General features: G+C 34.4%; 1 protein-coding gene across 1 annotated transcript in view; it reads right to left on the bottom strand.

Moving 5' to 3' along the window:
• Positions 1-18,162, bottom strand: part of LOC137398072 (uncharacterized) — a 40,952-nt gene extending 22,790 nt beyond the window's left edge. The window contains exons 1-2 of the mRNA XM_068084175.1: positions 18,138-18,162; positions 16,915-17,021 (exon numbers count right to left, since the gene is read on the bottom strand). Coding sequence (XP_067940276.1) covers positions 16,915-17,021; positions 18,138-18,162 — 132 coding nt within the window. The remainder of the gene's footprint in view (positions 1-16,914; positions 17,022-18,137) is intronic.
• Between the last annotated feature and the right edge of the window lie 1,655 nt (positions 18,163-19,817).

Genomic DNA, 19,817 nt, shown 5'->3' with positions numbered 1-19,817 from the left:
ACACATTATACAACTACTGCCCCCTACACGTTACATAATTCAAATATACCTGTAAAAACTTGCCCAAGTTTTGTGTAAGACTACTCTTGTACACAGTTGCTTTCTGTTATATGTATGTAGTATACTCTTGAGCCATGTCAAACATAATTGCAAGTAATATTACTGGAAATCTACAAATAGGTTTTATGACATCTTTTCAAATGTGATTAATTGAGAAAACAATCAGAATACAGGAAACAGGAAACAGACGCATGTCGGTATACGTTGACAATTTCATCAGATGACGTAAAACCGTAGCAACTGAAAACAAGCGAGCGGCAACAGTGACTACAACATTTGTTCGTCACTTTGGAACCAGTAAAAATACGACAAATGATCACAGAATATTATGAAAGATGTTTCATCTTTCATAATACCAATCAACTGATGAAAGTTTACCACTTACTCAATGATCCTAGGTATGTTCAGATGTTGTAAGTATAACGACAGAGAAAACCACAGAAAAATGTGAGCTAGCTGTGGCACAGCAGCATGACAACATCAATCAAGCTTTCTATCTTTCATGTGGTAATATTCTGGATGCGGTATTATACTACTCGCCAAGAAAATGTAAAATTGTACACACTGAAGTAAAGTTATGTCATGGACCACTAGTTTGAGGATTAATTGATAATAAGTGTGGTGACTCACCTGAAAGGGACACTGATAAATATCTGAGAGGTAAAAATGTCTGAGACTCCCAACGGTTAGCAGAAGATAGTATTGTGTCAGTACTGAGTTTGACTAGAGGCGACCAGCTTAACAACAACGTTATCACAAATAGCCAACCTAAAAACACCAAGAAACACTTAGCAGTTAGACAGCTAGTCAAACAACATATACGCAGCATACTTATAGGTGTATGACAGCAATTGATGAATTATGCAAGCAATTCTACTACAGTTAAGAAGTATGGGAACCAAAATGTAATAATCAATAGCTCGTTCACTATCAATGACAGCAGAATGAAAATAAACAGAGTGCCCAGAAGAGGTACATGTAAAAGCAAAAAAGAGAAGAATATTTTCTCAAGATAACTCATTAAAAAGCAGGTCTGCAAAATGGTTATTATATAACCAAATTTAGCCTTGAAACCTACATAGTTGTAAAGCGTCTGATCATGGTGCAGAACAAATAGCTATCAAAGGTGTTTAGCAAAAAAACGAAACTCAGTCATAAATGAAAACATGTTTTCTATTGGCTCAATATAAACAGATGATTGTTTTCTTTTTATTAACTTGAGGCACAATAAGATAACTATAAAACTACTTAGAAATTAGAAACATCTAAAACAAAGCCTGCCAATTTTGCTTCCTTTCCCAACTTCCTGCTCAAGTAGGTGCATCTAGCATGTTATGATTTACAGGGTTAGCTTATATGCGCATCGCTATAAATTCCTTAATTTCATACTGGTTTTTCTATGATTAGCAAAATGTACCCTTGAATGAATAATCAAAATATTCATCAATCTAAAAGTAAATGCACTAATACATTGAACATTTAGCAATCTGCTCGTAAAATCATTCATCTGTCAAAACTGCAGACTTCGTTGTTTGAGTATCGTTAGTGTAATCAAAGCCACCAGTCAATTGTATGATTTGCATACAATCATTACAAGCAGGTTTCTTGAAGCAGCTCAGTTTGAAGTGGTGTTATAAAGATTCATTTATTATAACACCACTGCAAAGGAGCTACATGTATATAGAAAAACAGGCTCACTGCTACCCCTTATGCAAAAATGGACACTGTTGTATGTATAGCGTAAACGCAAAATGTTTTTATTACAATTGAAATCAACAATTTGAGCTTAAAATATTGTATGAGCTGTATAGAGAAAAACTGACATTTTTAAGAATCTTTTTTACTACGACAAACGTTGTCCAATTTAATGCCCTCAATTAATGAAAACTATACAGTTAACCTGTTTCCTTTCTTTTCATATGTGGAAAGTGAGCTACATGTATATTACTAAACAAGCTGCATTACCCGTGTTAGAAAAGGGATTCACTTAAAGCAATATGTTTTTTGGGGGTTGTCTTTCATACTATAAAAAACTCCAAATATGCAATCTACTGAATATTTTGTGCTGAGCAGACTGCATACAAAAATGCAGTTATACATAGCAATAATGTTGGAGAGAACTATGGAAATCTGCAATGTGTTTGGCAGCTAGTCTACAATGCATCAGTGTCCAACCCCTGAAATTTGAGTTGTCCTATTTTTGAACACAAAACTGATAATGAAATTTATATTACTAGACAAACTGAAGTTCTTCAAACTGGCAGCATTTAAAAAATTTATATATTTAAGAAACTCTACAAAATATTTTGCTACTGCACTGCTGAGCTATCGCCAGCATTTATCAATTGGAGTCTTCTACATAATTATAACACTAATCATGACACACCAGTTCTTCAGCTATAGCCGGTCTTTTGACATGCTTTATACAAACAGTGCTCAGTAATGTGGTTGTGTTGATAAATTTTATTATCAGTAAAATCCACTATATAAACTACCTATATGCCTACCAACGTAAGGCATTAAATCTTGAGTATTTTAGACATTGTTTCCGTGAAAAACTCATTCCTATACTGTGTTGCAGGATTGTAAACAAGTGTGGAGTTTTCTACCCATGCACGTAGTCTGGCAGGTTGCAGAAGCTGCTGCAGTTAGTGCTTATTGCTGCTGTCACCGTTGCATCTGCCCTAGAAATTCCGCTTGCCGAACTGCTGCTGTAGCTAGTGCATCATGTTCTTGTCACCACTGCATCTGCTCAGTAGTTTCTGCACGTCTGGCAGCTGTAGTAGCTGCTCTGAGTCGTTTGATTTGCTGCTGTGTTGGCTTAGCAGTCATTGCACTTCTAGCAGCTGTGGCATCTATATTGGCCCGCTCTCAACATAGCTGTGTTTGTTTAGCAGTTTTTGCTCATCTCGTCATTGCAGTAGCTATTCTGTTTTGCTGTAGGCATAGCTGTGTTTGCTCTGCAGTTTTTGCACTTCTAGTAGCTGCAGTAGCTACTTTGGACTGTTGTAGGCATAGCCGTGTTTGCTCTGCAAGTTCTGCACTTCTAGCAGCTGCAGTAGCAGTTTTTGCCGGTTCTAGCTGTAGCCATGTTTGCTCAGCAGTCTCGCCTTGTCTAACTGCTGCTTTGTGAATTTGGTTTCTTTCCCTATGTGAAACAATCTGTTGTTGTGTTTTGGCAGTAGGCTTTTTGAGCGGCATTAGACTGCTTCAATACCAATAGAACAGGTGAGCGTTTCAATTTTAATTTATACGTAAAATTGTCCAAATTATCTAATTTAACCTAGCTATATCTGCAGATCCCTTAATTGGCGGCATTGAGATAGCAGAGTACAGTTTTGTAGACTGAACATGAGGAATAAAAGATGCATCATTTGGTGTATGCCTCCCATATGCTTCAGCGACCTGTGAAAACGGTGCTGTCATTGGATTATATGTGCCGCAGTCTGCCTTTGAATAAATAAATGAAATCATGGTAGAGACATCAGTGATTTTTTAGATGAACATGTGCTGCCCACAGGAACATGCTGCTAAAAAATTTCATGCTATAATATATATGTATATAATATATATATATATATATATCTACAGGTAGATGCGGTAGAGCCATGCTCTAGTTTTCAAAGTTAGAAGTATAACCGAATCGCTGCTCTCATAGTTGAAACTTGAAATGAGTTGATGCTTTTTTCATGACAACACGTGAAATTAGAAATTCAAATTAGATTATTATTTAGGAATCATTACGGCTTAATGAATAGATGCAAATTTACACGCTAGTTTTTAGTGCTAGCGCAGCCAAATTACCTGATGCAGTTAATGATTGCCTGATGAGTAAGTATAATAACAAATTGGTGAAGAGCGCCTCTCCAATTTTAAACTAATGAGTGCCACAACAGAAGTTATTTATGTAACTATATTTTAATGTAGCAATAATTTTGCTATTGTTTGTTCACTTCTAAACCCTTGAAATGCAAAAGAAACTGTAGTCGTACTCAAGCTAGAATTACGGAGGTGAAAATAGACATAATATGGTTTTTTCAAGAAAATGGAGAAAATGCTACCTCTACAATATATCAATTAAACTCGATGCTGGCAATAACCAAGATAGCATTTTTAACAAGCGACTCCAGCTTCAGAGCAGTGAAGATCATATACAATGAGTCAATAACAATTTATATGAAGGAATGTGTTGTAGTAGTAACTTTCAGTAGGTACTCGTAGCTACAAAACAATTAGTGACTCAGCTGCGGAGGGAATTGAAAACGTTAACTATCACAAACCGTGGCAAATTCAACGCTTTAAGTAGTGGAAGTGTAGCAATTAATATACAATACCACATTGATTAAGAAGTACTTACCTGTTTGAAGTAAAAATTCAGAAGGTGAAATGCGGTAGCAGTACCAGTACCAGTGCAAGTTCTGTAGTAGCTGTAGTTCTGTAGTACTCTTAGCTGGAAAAAGCTAACTCTGCTGCGGAAAGAAAAAAGCATGTTTACTATCACAAACTGTGACAATTCCAACGATTTCAACTGTTTTACTGAAGTAGACGCATTTATGCGTTTTCTATGTTCGTCTGCAGTCAAAGCATTTTTGCCACTTTCCCAGCAATTGCTAGTAACTGAATTTTTTTAACCATTGGCAACATAACTAACGACCATTACGACTTTTATGGTAGTGACAGTGTTGTCCTAAGATTTATCTATAAAATTAGCATAAATTTTAATTTCAAATCTTTGTTAGGGAATTTACAACTTAAAAGCGAACATATTTTGTGTAAGTTTGGTAAACGCCTCCGAGTTAGAAAACAAATAACTACTTATGTTGATGACCTTGCATTTTGCATAACCAGTTCAGATTTTTGTGATTACACAGATAAAAAATAGCAATGGCAGCTCTGAGTCTGATGGTGGTGAAAGTAACGGTTTTGTAAAAATAAGAAGCATTAATAAGGATCGTTTTTGCTTCGTAGCTTCACATCGCCTTATCAATGCTCAAAGTATAGATACCATAAAATTTTTGCATGGCAGTGTTTGTTAACATTTTGGCACAACAAAATACATAACTTAAACTAACGTTCTATATGGAGTTTGAAAATGAAAAAAATATTGAATACACACCCTAAAGCATCATCGGCAAAATGGCTGCCAGTAGGCCAATAGTTATATTTGTACATAAGAGGAAGTGAATGGGTTATGCGGTAGAGGTGTCGCAATTCTTAAACATTACCACATTAAATGAGAAGTTAATAGAAGTTAGCAGACAATTAACTTTTTGAAGTAAAATTTAGTAGGCAGGAATATTGTTTTTTCCAATGGCCACAAGAAAAAAAGTTTACGTGACCTCACCAGTACATGTAGGCAGTAAATATTAATTACATGTAATTTATTACTCATTAAATTATTTAATGTGTAGTATAGTTTATTTAGTTTGCTACATAACCAATGCTTTTTAACCCAGTGCCTAGCGAAACGGTACAGTTAGGCATTGTTTCATTTTTTATTTCATTGCTAGAGGCACACTAACCGGAGATTCTGGTTGATACTCTTTCGCGGTGAAAAAATAGCCACAGAATAGCCGCAGGCTCAAATGATTGGAAAGAGTATCAGCTAATAGTCCGAAAGCAATTTCATTTAATTAAGGTAATTAAGGTAATTTAATTTTACTGCTTATATTAATTCAGTTTGCTTTGTACACCCAAATCAAAAAAAGGAAAGAGCGCTCTATAAGGTGGACAAATACACACACACGCACACGCACACGCACACGCACATGCACACATGCGCACATGCCCAAGCGCTAGCGCACGCGCGCACACACACAAAGATTGCTGTTTATGTAGTAGATAATTATCTTTTACTTGATGGTATGTAGCTGCAAGTGTGAATTTATTTATAAAATTTTTATAGGTATGTCTAGGCAAAATAGAAAGAGTCTCACACATGATATATTTTAAAAGATAACTTTATTTTTTTATGGAATAATGTTCTCTATAAAACCAATTTGTCAAAAAAAATGGTTGCATACATTTTACATAAGTCTTCATAATATCATGTGCAGACAATGGATTCCCAAAGGTTTGTGTCACTAGGTTTAATATAATATCAAGCTGAATACTATATAAGTATTGCTGATGAAGTTCAAACAGATAATCTTGACTAAAACTGACCGTTTTTGAGTCAGGACTAAAATAGCAAGAGTAAAAAATTACCGCTTCATTGAACTTATTTTGGACACAGAAAGGGAACTAATAATGAATTTACCTACTACAGGATTTGCCTATTAATATCTAGGAGGCCAAACAAGATGCTAAACAGTTGTAATATTGTTACAACTGTTGCAGTGGCAGTATTGGCATTAGAAACTATTCACATCAACTTTTGCACCACTTTCACACCACTTTCACACCTTATTCACACCACCATCCTTACCATTGTATCTACAGAACAGCAATATTGACTTCTAATGAATCTATTCAATTCTCTATTGTCTTTATCTTCTTGTAAGAAAGCACAGCTATCACGATTGAGTAGAGGTTTATTTTTGCTTAAGGAACTCATAAGGAGCCTTTCTCTATGACATTTTCGGAAGGTAGCAACAGTGAAACTCTAACTAGTTTAAACTCCCTCAGACTCAAACTCTTGTTCAGCCAAACCATACCTGCTTTAAAATCTACTAACATCACATAATACTATATCTTATCTCATATACTAAAAAGAACAGCTCTCGAACCAAGTGAACACAAAAAGGAAGCAAACCAGTGCCTGTCAGGCCAAAAGCAAGAGCTAAAAAGCAAAAGGCTGCTTCCGAAACCATTCACACAAAGAAGATTTAAAAAGCATCAGTTTGGTTTTCTGTGTTTTGTAGTTTATATTGCTTAACCCTTTAGCGACCGCGGGTTTACGGCTAGAAATTCCCCAGGGCACCACAGCATTTACTATGGCAATTTAAGCCTTCGACACCACTGCGTAAAAACTGCATCAATTTTCATCAAAATTAAAGTAAAAACATAAATTAACATGCATAGGAATGCTGAGAAATTTTTCTACAAGCTGATACTTTTTTTATGTAGCTAGCTTGCATTTGCTTTCCTGCAAAAGTCTCAATTCGTTGAGGTTACGAGTTTTTCATTTTTGTCTTTATCATGTCTTTTTCAATGGTATTTTATATTGACTAAAAGCAATTGGCAAGGTTGTATAAATAATTCTTGCATGGATTCATATGTTCACAACAATTTGCAAAAAAAGTTAGTCGTCCAAGAGCATTGAAAGCGGAGTTATGAGCTCTGATGTATAGCGTGAGAGCCACTGGAAATGCTCGAGACACCTGGTCCATAAGCAGCGCAAGACAGTCACCCGACATAGTTGCTCCAACTTTTGTGCAAATTGGCACAAAACTGCAAATAAATATGCATCTGGAAGCTGAGACAATTTCCTGCAGAATGAGATTTTTTTCCTCCACACAGCTTGCAAAACTTTGCAGCTAGACATCTATATATACACAGTTACGATTTTTTGCTCTGAATTTTTATGCATTTCTTGAGACTATAGATTTATGTAAAAATGTTGCATATAAAGTCATTGCACCGGTTCATGCATGCTGCAGCAAAAGATTAACTGGTTGTGTGCAAGAAAAATTAAGTGGTGAGCCTATATTCACACATTTGGTGAAGCAGCAAACGACAGGAAGCAACATTTATTATGAGCAGAAACAGAAAATCATGGACTGCTAGATTGCAAAACAATATGAGGACTGAACTCTTTGATTAGACTGCTATTCTGAAGATGGCAGTGTGCATCCAATACAGCACACCAATGCACAACTAATACAATAGATTAGCAAATGTATGTAAAAAAACTAGCAATACAAAGCAGCGAAGCATTTGCAGAAACTAAATAAAATACCATTTGTAAATAAATTTAGTTAGCATGGTAAGGATCAAAACATGACTCGCTAAAAGATATTCCACAAGTGACTCCGCTGCCAGTGCATTCAGCTTGCTCATCGACGATGTATACAGAAAACTGGTGCACATAGCCAGAGACAGCAACGGAAAGCAAATAACTTAATTCCAAATTTAGATCTGTTAGATGGAATATGCTGTCTGAAGTTGAGCCCTCCTTTCCATGCCAGCAAGCTTTCATCTACAGATATAAATTTGTTAGATAGAAAAACAGGATGGAACCAGTCGCATGTCATGGCAAAAAAATTTTCTAACTTGAACAATGTATTGCCAGCAGGGTCTTCAAAATTGTGTAAACTTGTCTTCAATAAAGTGTAAACTTGCTTCTAATTTTCTTACCATTTTTAAATTGATTAAAAATCAGCGTAGATAATAAAGGAATGTGGACCAGTAAGGCAACAGAGAAGGCGTTTTGAGAATACCTATATGCAAAACTAAACAAACAACTTGCCAAATGTTTATCATCAACAGGCTCCGAAGCATCGCAATGTTTTTGAAGGCCATATTTATTCGTTTCGATAAATATAATATTTATAATGGCCGATGTTTAAAAAGCTTTGAATAATAAAAAACACTTACCTGTTTAAGAATGCAAACTTATACTCCTGGCAGGCTGTCAGCAAAATGTCATTCTTTTGGTTTTAAATCAGCTCCTCTGTGATATCCGTCATTATTTGCCGTTTCAACACCGGCAGTTTCAGTCTCACTTTCGCAATCCAATTCATTCTGTTGATTTTCTTTTTTTCTTTCATCGTCTTCCTAACATTTTTCTGGTCTAAAATCTTCTTCTTCACTTTTAAACCAGTCGGTATCTTCCTATAAATGAACTTTTTAGCAGCGCTTCAAATTTCGCGTCCGTTCATGATGATCAGCTTTCCATAAAGAACGTTCATCTTTTAACAACGTGTTTTTTTGCACATGTGGAGAAGAGAGTAGTTATAGTGTTAAAAAAGTAGTATGATATCTTTTAAAACTTCTCAAAATATTAATTAAAAATTTTAGTGCCGTTTTAAAATAAATAACTGAATTTAAAAAATACCTATCAAAGACTCAGATCTGATGGGCAATTACGGGTTCGGTGCGCTGAGACTGCGCTCTCAGCCCGTAAGAATTACGGGAACGGTGTGGAAAAGGTTAAATTTTTATGATGTTGCAAAGTAAACATTGTAGCAGCTGGCTTATTCTATAAGCTGAACACCTGCCAGCCTGGTTTGCTTCTGCCCTGATCAACCAGCAAGGAAACGGTTCCGCACCAACGAGTTCGAAGTAAATAGCTTGGCTGCACTGGAGCAAGAAAAGATGGAACTGACCTGGCCAAGAAAACCACCTGTCTAGTGTGAGTGGCACTAGAAAAATCAACCAGCCAGGGGGGGGGGGGATTAGGGAGCTTTTCCATACATATATGTAATTAATGCCATGAAGCCTAGCAAATCAGAGCACAAGGAAACCACAATGCAAACATAAATGTACATGTATTTGTGCATACTCTGACCTGTTATCAATAAATTAGCAGAAATATATTATTTTGACTCCAGCAGGTGAATGGTTAAGATTTAACCAGTAAAAGCTTACTGAATGTCAATTCACAGTAAATTAACTTAAATATTTCACAGATATCACATTGTAACTAACATTCAAATATTGCCAAAGCCTAACTTTTATTTTAAATGTGAGATAGTCATCATTACAAGATTTTATTTTCTTAAAACAAAGTGTCCGCATAATTTTTTTTGTCCTTCATGCGTACAATTGATTAGACATTAGTGACAACACAAACAACATTTTTTCACATTTAGGCAATTCTTAAAACAAACTGAATCAAACATTTGAAATTTTTTCTTTGAAATTAATAGCCTATTACTTTGGTTACTGTAAATATTTTGCAGTAACTAAAGTAGGTACCGCAAGGTAACTACTTTAGTTACTGCAAGTTTTTTTTTACAGCAAAATTTTAAGAACTTTTATCTTGTCACATGATGAAGTCAGTTCACTTACTTTGCCTAGAATGTGAATGCACATTAATACAGGAAAATTTACAATTTTGCAATCAACCATCCTGATGAAACGTCATGACAAAGCTAAACCAGGAATCTGGGTTTCCTAGGAAACAGAAAAAACTTTGAATCGTTTTGCTGGGTAAAATCCTGAGAAAAACACCAAAAGATATTGTAAATTATTTTTGAAAATTGAATAATATTGGTATTCTATGAGTACAATGCATGGCTCAAACTAAAATTAATTTAAATTAACCAAATACTTTGTCCATAAACATTCAGTTACATATGTACTACTACAAAAAGCTACGACTTTGCACAGTTGTCTAAGTATGAAGTGTTTGGAAGCAGGCCTTTTGCGTAGCCAACTCCAGTGGCATCGTCAATGTCCAAGCAACCATAACCATATTTTTGTCTGTATGTCCAAAGTCTGCAGATTTTACATCAATTCAATCATCAAAATTATTTTCATACTAATCAGAAAAAAATCGTTAAGAATAGCAGTATCAAAAAAATTTTATTTCAGCGTTTTGAATGTTGAGCCATATGTTGGCTGGTTTTTTAAATATTCATTTTTTTAAAATCAGACACAGTTTTTTTACTTTTAGCACAAAGCAACACATTTTTTATTAATAATTTCATATTGTATATCATCTACCAATATCTTGTTGATATTAGTTAAAGTTTACTAACATTTATATCTTTTGTTTATTGTTAATAGGCGACAGCTTTGTAACCGTCTACGGAAAGCAACAAAAATGTTGTTTCCCCATGCAACCAATAAGCGAGATTTTGGTGTCTCCCAATCAAAGTGTTAAGCATAAGTACTCTGAAAGTAAGTTTAAATAAACCTGACAACAATCCAGAAAACTTACATATGTTACGAAATACTATCTAATCAGTATCTGCTACTGCTGCCTCCTTAACATACATATTACATGTCAAAAAAGCTAGTAGATAATACACTGTTGGAATGACTTTTTATTATGTCGCTAGCTTCAGTTAAAAATTTTCATCAATGGCCTTTCCATGAGAAAAATTTACATTTACATCTCCCACATATGTATCAACAAGTCGAGGTATTCAGAGGTGAACGACCAAAAAATATTGTCGATGGTGCATAAAATTATTAATGCTAGTTTCTTGCATTATGTGAGTAGTTGATCATCTGATAGGTTGGCTAATATATAATAATTCAATCAACTGCTCACCGATTCAAGCAAAATGGTTTCACTAAACCGGTATTTAGAAGTGGTTAAACTAGTAGTAGAACTGCTCGTAAATTTGTTTCAACAGATGCAGTAACGTTTACAGAGCTGCTCTCAAATCATGGTAATTTGAATATTTGACTATTTGAAACAAATCATATTGTACTGATTTGACACAAATGGTGATTTGATTTGACTCGATTTGAAAAGTTTTAGAAGTAACTTGATTTGAAGTTTCGGGCTGATTTGAAGACTTGATTTGAAAAATAAATCAAATCACATCACTATCAATAGACTTGACTTCTGTAACGAATCGAAACATTTTTACTGCGTTTGCAAAGTTAGTCCAAACTTTGGCAAGAAATGAGCACCATTGACACCGAGACTAAGCAACTGCGTGGGTGTCTCTCTACAGAACAAAGAAAAGGACCGTGTGTCGTGTGTGTAAAAGAAATCAACATGAGAAACTCTGGTAAGCTGTGGAAAATGCATGTTTGCAGTTGTGGTGCTGGCATTGAATACTTTGATGTCAAGTATTTGATTGCTAGAATTTGGTTGTGACTATCCCACTCTAACCTCCCAGTCACTAGTCAAAATAAAAATTACTTGCGCTGTGCCTAAGGCATGAATGAATGAATAGAGTTTTATAATATAAAATATTTTATACAATACTATTCCATGCCGCGGACACATTCAATATTCACAGTGACAATGTTCATGAACATAAATATGCATTATATTATAATTGGGTAGAATTTAATTAATCAAATAAACTAAAATTTTATTTGTTACATCAAATTTATTAGAATAATATTAATCAAAATTTTGATTTAGTTTATTATTTTAAATTATAAATGAATAGCATAACAATAACATTCTATCCAAGTAAGTATAATCAATGCAATAATTATATATCATACATAGTTTTAACATTACCATTCATGTAGTATACATTATTATTATATAATTAATTACATTATAGGTATAACATTATGATTAATAATAATTTATACACAGACAGTCACTTACTTACTAAGTGAAGTAAATTACTTAAAACGGGATTTCGATTAAAAAGGACGATGTTTAGAAAGAGGAAGTCACATGCACTCAGCAAAGACAAATATGTGATAATGAAGATATGTTGGCTGATTTTTTGAATAGAGCACCTTTAGCTAGTACAAGTAAACTGAATTCAGTAAATCAGGAAATTGAAAAGTGTATGGCGAAAAGCAGATCTTCTTGTAGCACTCTAAGCTATTGGCAAGGTGAGACACAGTTACTGAGGCTTAGCAAGCTGGCGCTGAAGGTTCTTTTAGTACCAGCTTCATCAGTTCCCATAGAACGGGATTTTAGTAAAAGTGGCTTCATCATGAGGCCACACACGAGCTCCTTAAAATCTGAAAACTTGCGCAAGATAGTTTTTCTAAAATGCAACAAGTGTATGTAAGTAAATGTGTTAATATTACGTAACTGTTAATTATAAGCTCAATGCTTAGTTTTGTCTCTTTCAAGTTCAAGCCTCAAAAACTGTGTTTCACTTGCCAATATTTTCAGGTTTTAACTTATATCTGTATCTTATATTTTGTAACTTTAAACAAGTATCTAAAGTTTTTTTTTACATTTGTACATTCTTGCTTAAAAGCTTCAATAAAAACAAAGTCACAGCCATGACCATAAACTGTTATATAACCCTCCACTCATTCATTGATGTGTGGAGCCAATGGAATGATGTGCTCTGCAATGATGTTTTAGCATACCTCGTAGAACAAAGAACAAAACCGTATCTAGTGGTGAATTTAGCATACATAATACATATAGTGGTAAAGAGATACAGCTATACTATGCCTATCCATAGAACCCAAAACGGGTAGGGGGCAAACCCCTTACCCTTTCTCTCTGGTTCAGGTCCTATGGATAGGAGTACAGGCTACGCCGCTACAGCTATGCGGTAGATTGATCATACTATGCAACAATTGAGCGAACGACTTGAAATAGTATTTCAAATCATTCTCAAATGATTCAGGATTTGAATTCGTTATTGGGCTGAATCGATTTGATTTGAATTGCTTGGGATCTGCTGACAAGGGTGGGAGATTTGAGTTGATTTGTAGTTTGCAGGATAAGATTTGATTTGATTTAAGTCACAAAAAATTCATTTGAAAGCAGCTTTGAACGTTTATTACATCAGACGTTTTTGGCATTAAGTTTGTTCTCCTAGCATTCAATGTTTCTATATCATCCATCTTCTTATCTATCTACGTTTCCATTCCCTTTAGTTTTTGCAAAGAGCTAGGCACCGCAATTGAATTTTTTCATTCCAAAATTCATCTGCGCAAGGCCTACAAGTCACTATATCTGAACTCTCTCTTAACGGATACCCCCATAAACGAATTAGCTAACGCAAACCGTGGCACACTTTTGAGTAGCAGCAGAGGTAAACCTAGCAATGCATTGTTTGCATAATTATGCAAGCATAATCAATTACTCTGACAAACTTAGCCACTGAATTAAAGCCTGGCAAGTTCTACAACCATACATGCTTTTCATACACAAGTAATATCTACACCACTCATAGCAATCGCACCACTTGTTCTACTCGCAGCTTCAAGCGGCCTTGATAATAACCAGTTTTCAAAAAATTGCCAATTTGCACACAAATTGCCGTCAGTTATTGGCATGTTTTAACATTTAACAATTTATCACATTGACCAATATACTCACCAACAAAAACTGGCCTCGGCCAAGTAAGGAGAATTACATTTTTAGTGGCGGTGTCTATTGTATTGTAGGGCAATTTGGATTGCAACACCTATGATCAGTTCTATGTGGTAGCTCTAGCCCTTGTGCATTCATTTGCTTTTCTACATTGTGCTTAAAGACATGGGCTTAATAAGACATTCAGGTACATGAAAGGGCTAAATTTTGAGAAAAATTGTGTACGCAATGATTTAAAACTTGCGCTGACATTTTGCAAACATGGACTTCATCATCAAAAATATCAAAACTGAAAGTAGTCACTGCACTGGCTGAGCAAAATTTTTCTGCTTTAGAGATTGTTAATGCAGTGCCCAATGTTATGTTTGATGACTATGCAAAAATATACTACATGGGATAAAGGGGGAAACATTTTCAAAACTGTTATAAAATCTATAACTAATAACGTAGCCATCCATATCTTAATGGGATATGGTTAAGTTAGTAGTTGCCATTAACTTTCCTAAACTTCCTAAAATAAGTTTAGGAAGTTTAGGAAAGTTAGATACATACTTGCCAAAATATAGTGAGTACTCTAAAAATAGTATGCCTACTAATGCCACAACATCTTACAACTACTGCCCCAACACATTACAGAATTCAAAAGTAACTGATTCAATGTTAATTAATATGTTTAGATGTTGCAAGTATGATGACAAAGGAAGCCACAGAAAAATGTGAGCTAACTGTGGCACAGCAGTATTACAACAGCAATCAAGCTTTCTATATTGCAAGGAAGTGATGTGGTATTATACTACACACCAAAAAAGATACATTTAAACACACCTACATAAGGTCCACATCACTTCCTTGCAAGATGGAAAGCTTGATTGTTCTTGTCTGACTGATGTGTGACAGTTAGCTCACATTTTTCTGTTGCTTCCTTTGACATCATACTAATAACATCTGACCATTCTAAGGAACATTTAGTAAGTGATCAAATTTGATCAGTTATTTGGTATTAGATGCAACAGCATTCATTATATTCTTTGATCATTTGTCGGATTTTTACTGGTTCCAAAGTGACAAACAGATATTGTAGTAACTGTTGCCGCTCGCTTGTTTTCAGTTGCTACAGTTTTATGCCATCTGATGAAACTGTCAACATATACCGACCTGTGTCTGTTTTCCTGTTTCTTGTATTCTGATTGATTTTTCGATTAATTATATTTGGAAATAAGTTATAAAACCTATCTGTAGATTGCCAGTCATATTAATTGCAATCATGTTTGCCATGGTTCAAGAGTACTACATACATATACCAGAGAGCCACTGTGTACAAAAGTAGTCTTCCACAAAACTTCGGCAATTTTTTACATTTATTTTTTAATTCTGTAACGCGTAGGGGGCAGTAGTTGTAAAATGTTGTGTCATTAGCAGGCGTACTATTTTTAGAGTACTCACTATATTTTCTCAAGTATGTATCTATCTTTCCTAAACTTCTTTTAGGAAATTAAGGAAAGTTAATGCCAACTACTAACTTAGGCATATCCTATTAGAATAAGCATGGCTAAGTTATTAGTTATAGATTTTATCACAGCTCTGAAACTTTTTTCTCCTTTATCCCATGCAGTATATTCTTTGCATAGTCATCCAACATAACATTGGGCACTGCGTTAACAATCTCTAAAATTGGAAAGTTTTTGCTCAGCCAGTGCAGTGACTACTTTCTTTTTTGATATTTTTGATCATGTATAGTCCATGTTTGCAAAAATTCAGCGCAAGTTTTCAATCATTGCTTGCACAATTTTTCTCCAAATTTAGACCTTTTATGTACTTGAAGGTCTTGTTAAGACCATGTCTTTAAGCACAATGTAGAAAAGCAAATGAATGCACAAGGGCTAGAGCAACCACATACAACTGGTCATACGTGTTGCAATCCAATTGGCCCTACAATACAATAGACACCGTCTTTAAGGATGCCATTGTCTTTACTGAGCCGAGGCCATCTTTCGTTGGTGAATATATTGGTCAATGTGATAAATTGTTAATTCTTTCACGAGTGAACTTTCAGGACTACATCAGCTCTCCTGGGAAAATAAATTTTCCAAAAAACAACGTTTTTTAAAAGGTTTATACACTCTTTTGTATGTCATTGTGTGCATATATATATATATATATATATATATATATATATATATATATATATATATATATATATATATGTATAAACATGCATATGTATACATGTATATGTCCAGATGTATATACAACTATACTAGCTGTGCCACCTGGCAGTGCCCGTTTAATAGAAGAGTCTTTGGACAGAAAACTGATTTGTATTTAACATATAACAACATTGGCCATTCTAACTTTCAAGGTACATATCATGAGAGAAGTGTGTCGTGTACTTGAAATACTTTAGGAGAAAAATAAAAACAACTGTAAAGGTTGTAAAACTGTGTCAAACAGCTGTACCTTCCAAGCTAGTAGCTTGCCGTATTTCCAACGGAAAACTCCACTAAACTAGTTTATAAGGTTAGGCTTCAATAACGGTAAGCTAAGACTTTGAGTCTGCATTGTTGACCAGCTCAGCTGTTCCAATAATAGCTTTAGCCGGAAAACTTACAGACAGATCCACAAACAGACTTTGAGAAATATATATAGATATTGAAAATGAATGAAAATTTATAATATAAAAATGTTTATATATGTAGATCTACCAAGATAAATATATATATTGTGTATATTTTTATGATACAAGTGTACACTTTAATGAACACAATTTCTGTATAATACATTCAAAAGCATTATCCTTTACAAATACATACATCACAGTCTTTGCACCATGTGCTTAATCTTGTGTTTTTGTACCAATCACACATAATCTACTGAAGTAAATACTGGACCTGTCACTACTACAAACTGATGAATGGTAGGAGATTTATCTCTCTTCATATTGGTAATATTCTTCTAGGCACTGGCATTACCCAACCCACCTCATCATCATTACTGCTACCAGCTTCTTCATCAATATCACTTCCAGATGTAAAATAATTACCATCACAATTTGACCCTGATTCATTGTCATCTCTGCCTACTAAATCTAAAAAGCCACAAACAGCTGTGATTATCTTAGTAACTCAGGTACTAGTACTTGGTGTATTACATTTAAAATAAGCACAGAGAGTTCTCTTAGAAATCGTTAAGACAATAAACTAAAATAAAACATTCAAAGCTTTCAGTAAATAATGGCTAAAACAGAACCAAAATGAAAGAAATAATTGGAAATTAATTAGAAAGATTTTCAATTTTTTTTCGCAATTTTTATTTGTTTATTACTGCTAAAAACGATCGTTTTGTGCAAATAGAAAAAATTTTTCAAGAGTCTACTCAATGCCAATATATCGTAGCTGCTATCAATCAAAATGTAACCAAAAAACGACATTTAGCTAGCCAAAAGCCGCAATAAAAGAAATATGTTACTATGGCGCCAAAAATGTCGCTCCACCTATTTAAAGTAGTATCGCTAAGCGACAAAAATGTCGCTTTGCCCGCGAATGGGTCAAGCGTTATAAACATGCCAATAACTGACAGCACTTTGGATGCAAATTGACAATTTTTTTAGAACTGGCCATCATCAAGGCTGCTCGAAGCTACGAGTAGAACAAGTGGTGCAATTGCTGTGAGGGTGTTGATATTACTTGTGTATGAAAATGTGTATGGTTGTTGCACATCCCCGTCTTTAGTTCAGTGGCTAAGTTGGTTAGAGTGATGGATTATGCTAGCAGAATTATGTTAACAATGTGTTGCTAGGCTTACTCTACCTCTACAGCTACTCAAAAGTGTGCCACAGTTTGCGTTAGCTGAATGGTGTATTGGGGTATCCATAAAGGGAGAGTTCAGATATAGTGACTTGTAGGCCTTGTGCAGATAAATTTTCAAATGAAAAAAGTCAATTGAGGTGTCTTGGCTCTTTGAAAAAACTAAAGGGATTGGAAAGGTAGATAGATCAGAAGACGGTGATATAGAAACATTGATTGCGAGGGGAATAAACTTAATGCCAAAAACATATGATGTCATAAACATTACTGCATCCGTTGAAACGAATTTTTGAGCAGTTTTACTTCTAGTTTAACCACCACCAATTTTATACCGATTTAGTGACATTTTACAGCTTGAATCAGTGAGCAGTTTATTGGATTATTAGATATTAGCCTACCTATTAGATTAGCAACTATTCCCATAATGCAAGAAACTAGCAATAATATGCACTATCGACAATATTTTTGATAGTTCACCTCTGAATATCTCGACTTGTTGATACATATGTGTAAGATGTGAGATGTAAGTTTTTCTTATGCAAAAGCCATTGATGGAAAATATAAAACGGAACTTGCACTGTATTAAAAAATCATTCCAACAGTGTATAATCTACTAGCTTTTTCGATACATTAAATATATTTTAAGGAGGCAACAGTAGCAGAGACTGATTAGACAGTGCTTTGGTAAAGCATGTAGGTTTTTGCAATTTTTATCAGGTTTATTTAAATTTACTTTCAAAATAATCATGCCTAACTCTGGCTGAGAAACAACCAAAATTTGGCTTATTGGTTGTATGGGAAAACCCCTTTTTTTGTGACTTTCAATAGACATTTGAAAAGCTGCCGCTTAGTAACAATAAACAAAGATATAAAGGTTAGTAAACTTTAAATAATATCAACAAGATATTGGTCGATGAACTACAATATGAAATCATTAACTAAGAGGTGTTGCCTTGTGCTAAAAGCAAAAAAACTGTGACTCTTTTAATGAAATGAATGCTAAAAAACCAGCCAACATACTGCTCAACATTCAAAACGCTGAAATAAAATTTATTTGATCCTGCTATTCGTAATGATTTTTTGGTGATTAGTATGAAAATAATTATGATGTTTGAATTGAGGTAAACTCTGTAGACTTTGAATATACAGAAAAACGATGGTTATGGTTGCTTGGACAATGACGATGCCACTGGCATTGGTTACGCAAAAGGCCTGCTTCCAAACATTTCATACTTAGACAACTGTACATAGTCGTAGCTTTTTGTAGTATTACATATGTAAATGAATGTTTTTGTACGAAGTATTTGGTGAAGAGAAATTAATTTTAGTTTTCGCCATGCATTGTATTCATAGAATACTGCTATTTCTGAATTTTCAAAAATAAATTACACAATCTTTTGGTGTTTATCTTGAGTTTTTACCCAGCCAAAATGTTCAAAGTTTTTTTCTGACTCTTAGGAACCCAGGTTCCTTGTTTTGCTTTGTCATGACGTTTCATCAGAATGGTTGATTGCAAAATTGTAAATTATGCTGTATTATTGTGGATTCACTTTCAAAGCTAAGTAAGTGAATTGACTTCATCATGTGACAAGATTACAGTTCTTACAATCTTTTTGCAAAGAAAACTTGCAGTAACTAAAGCAGTTATTTTGCAGTAACTTCTTTAGTTACTGCAAAAGATTTACAGTAACTAAAGTAATAGGTTATTGATATCAAAGAAAAAACTTTAAATGTTTGATTCGGTTTGTTTTAAAAATTGCCTAAATGTGAACAAAGGTCATTTGTGTTGTCACTACTGTCTGATCAATTGTACACGTGAAGGACAAAAAAACTATGCGGACACTTTGTTTAAAGAAAATAAAATCTCGTAATGATGGCTATCTCACATTGCAATTAAAAGTTAGGCTTTGGAAAGATTTGAATGACATATGCAATCTGATATCCATGGAATTTTTAAGGCAGGATACTGGGAATGGATATTCAGTGAGCCTTTACTGGTCAACTCTTAACCATCCACCTGCTTGAGTCAAAATAATATATTGCTGCTAATTTGTTGATTACAGTTTGGAGTATGCACA

This window comes from Watersipora subatra, chromosome 6 (genome assembly GCF_963576615.1).
Source record: "Watersipora subatra chromosome 6, tzWatSuba1.1, whole genome shotgun sequence".
NCBI lineage: Eukaryota > Metazoa > Bryozoa > Gymnolaemata > Cheilostomatida > Watersiporidae > Watersipora > Watersipora subatra.
This window is presented reverse-complemented; position numbering and strand designations above follow the sequence as displayed.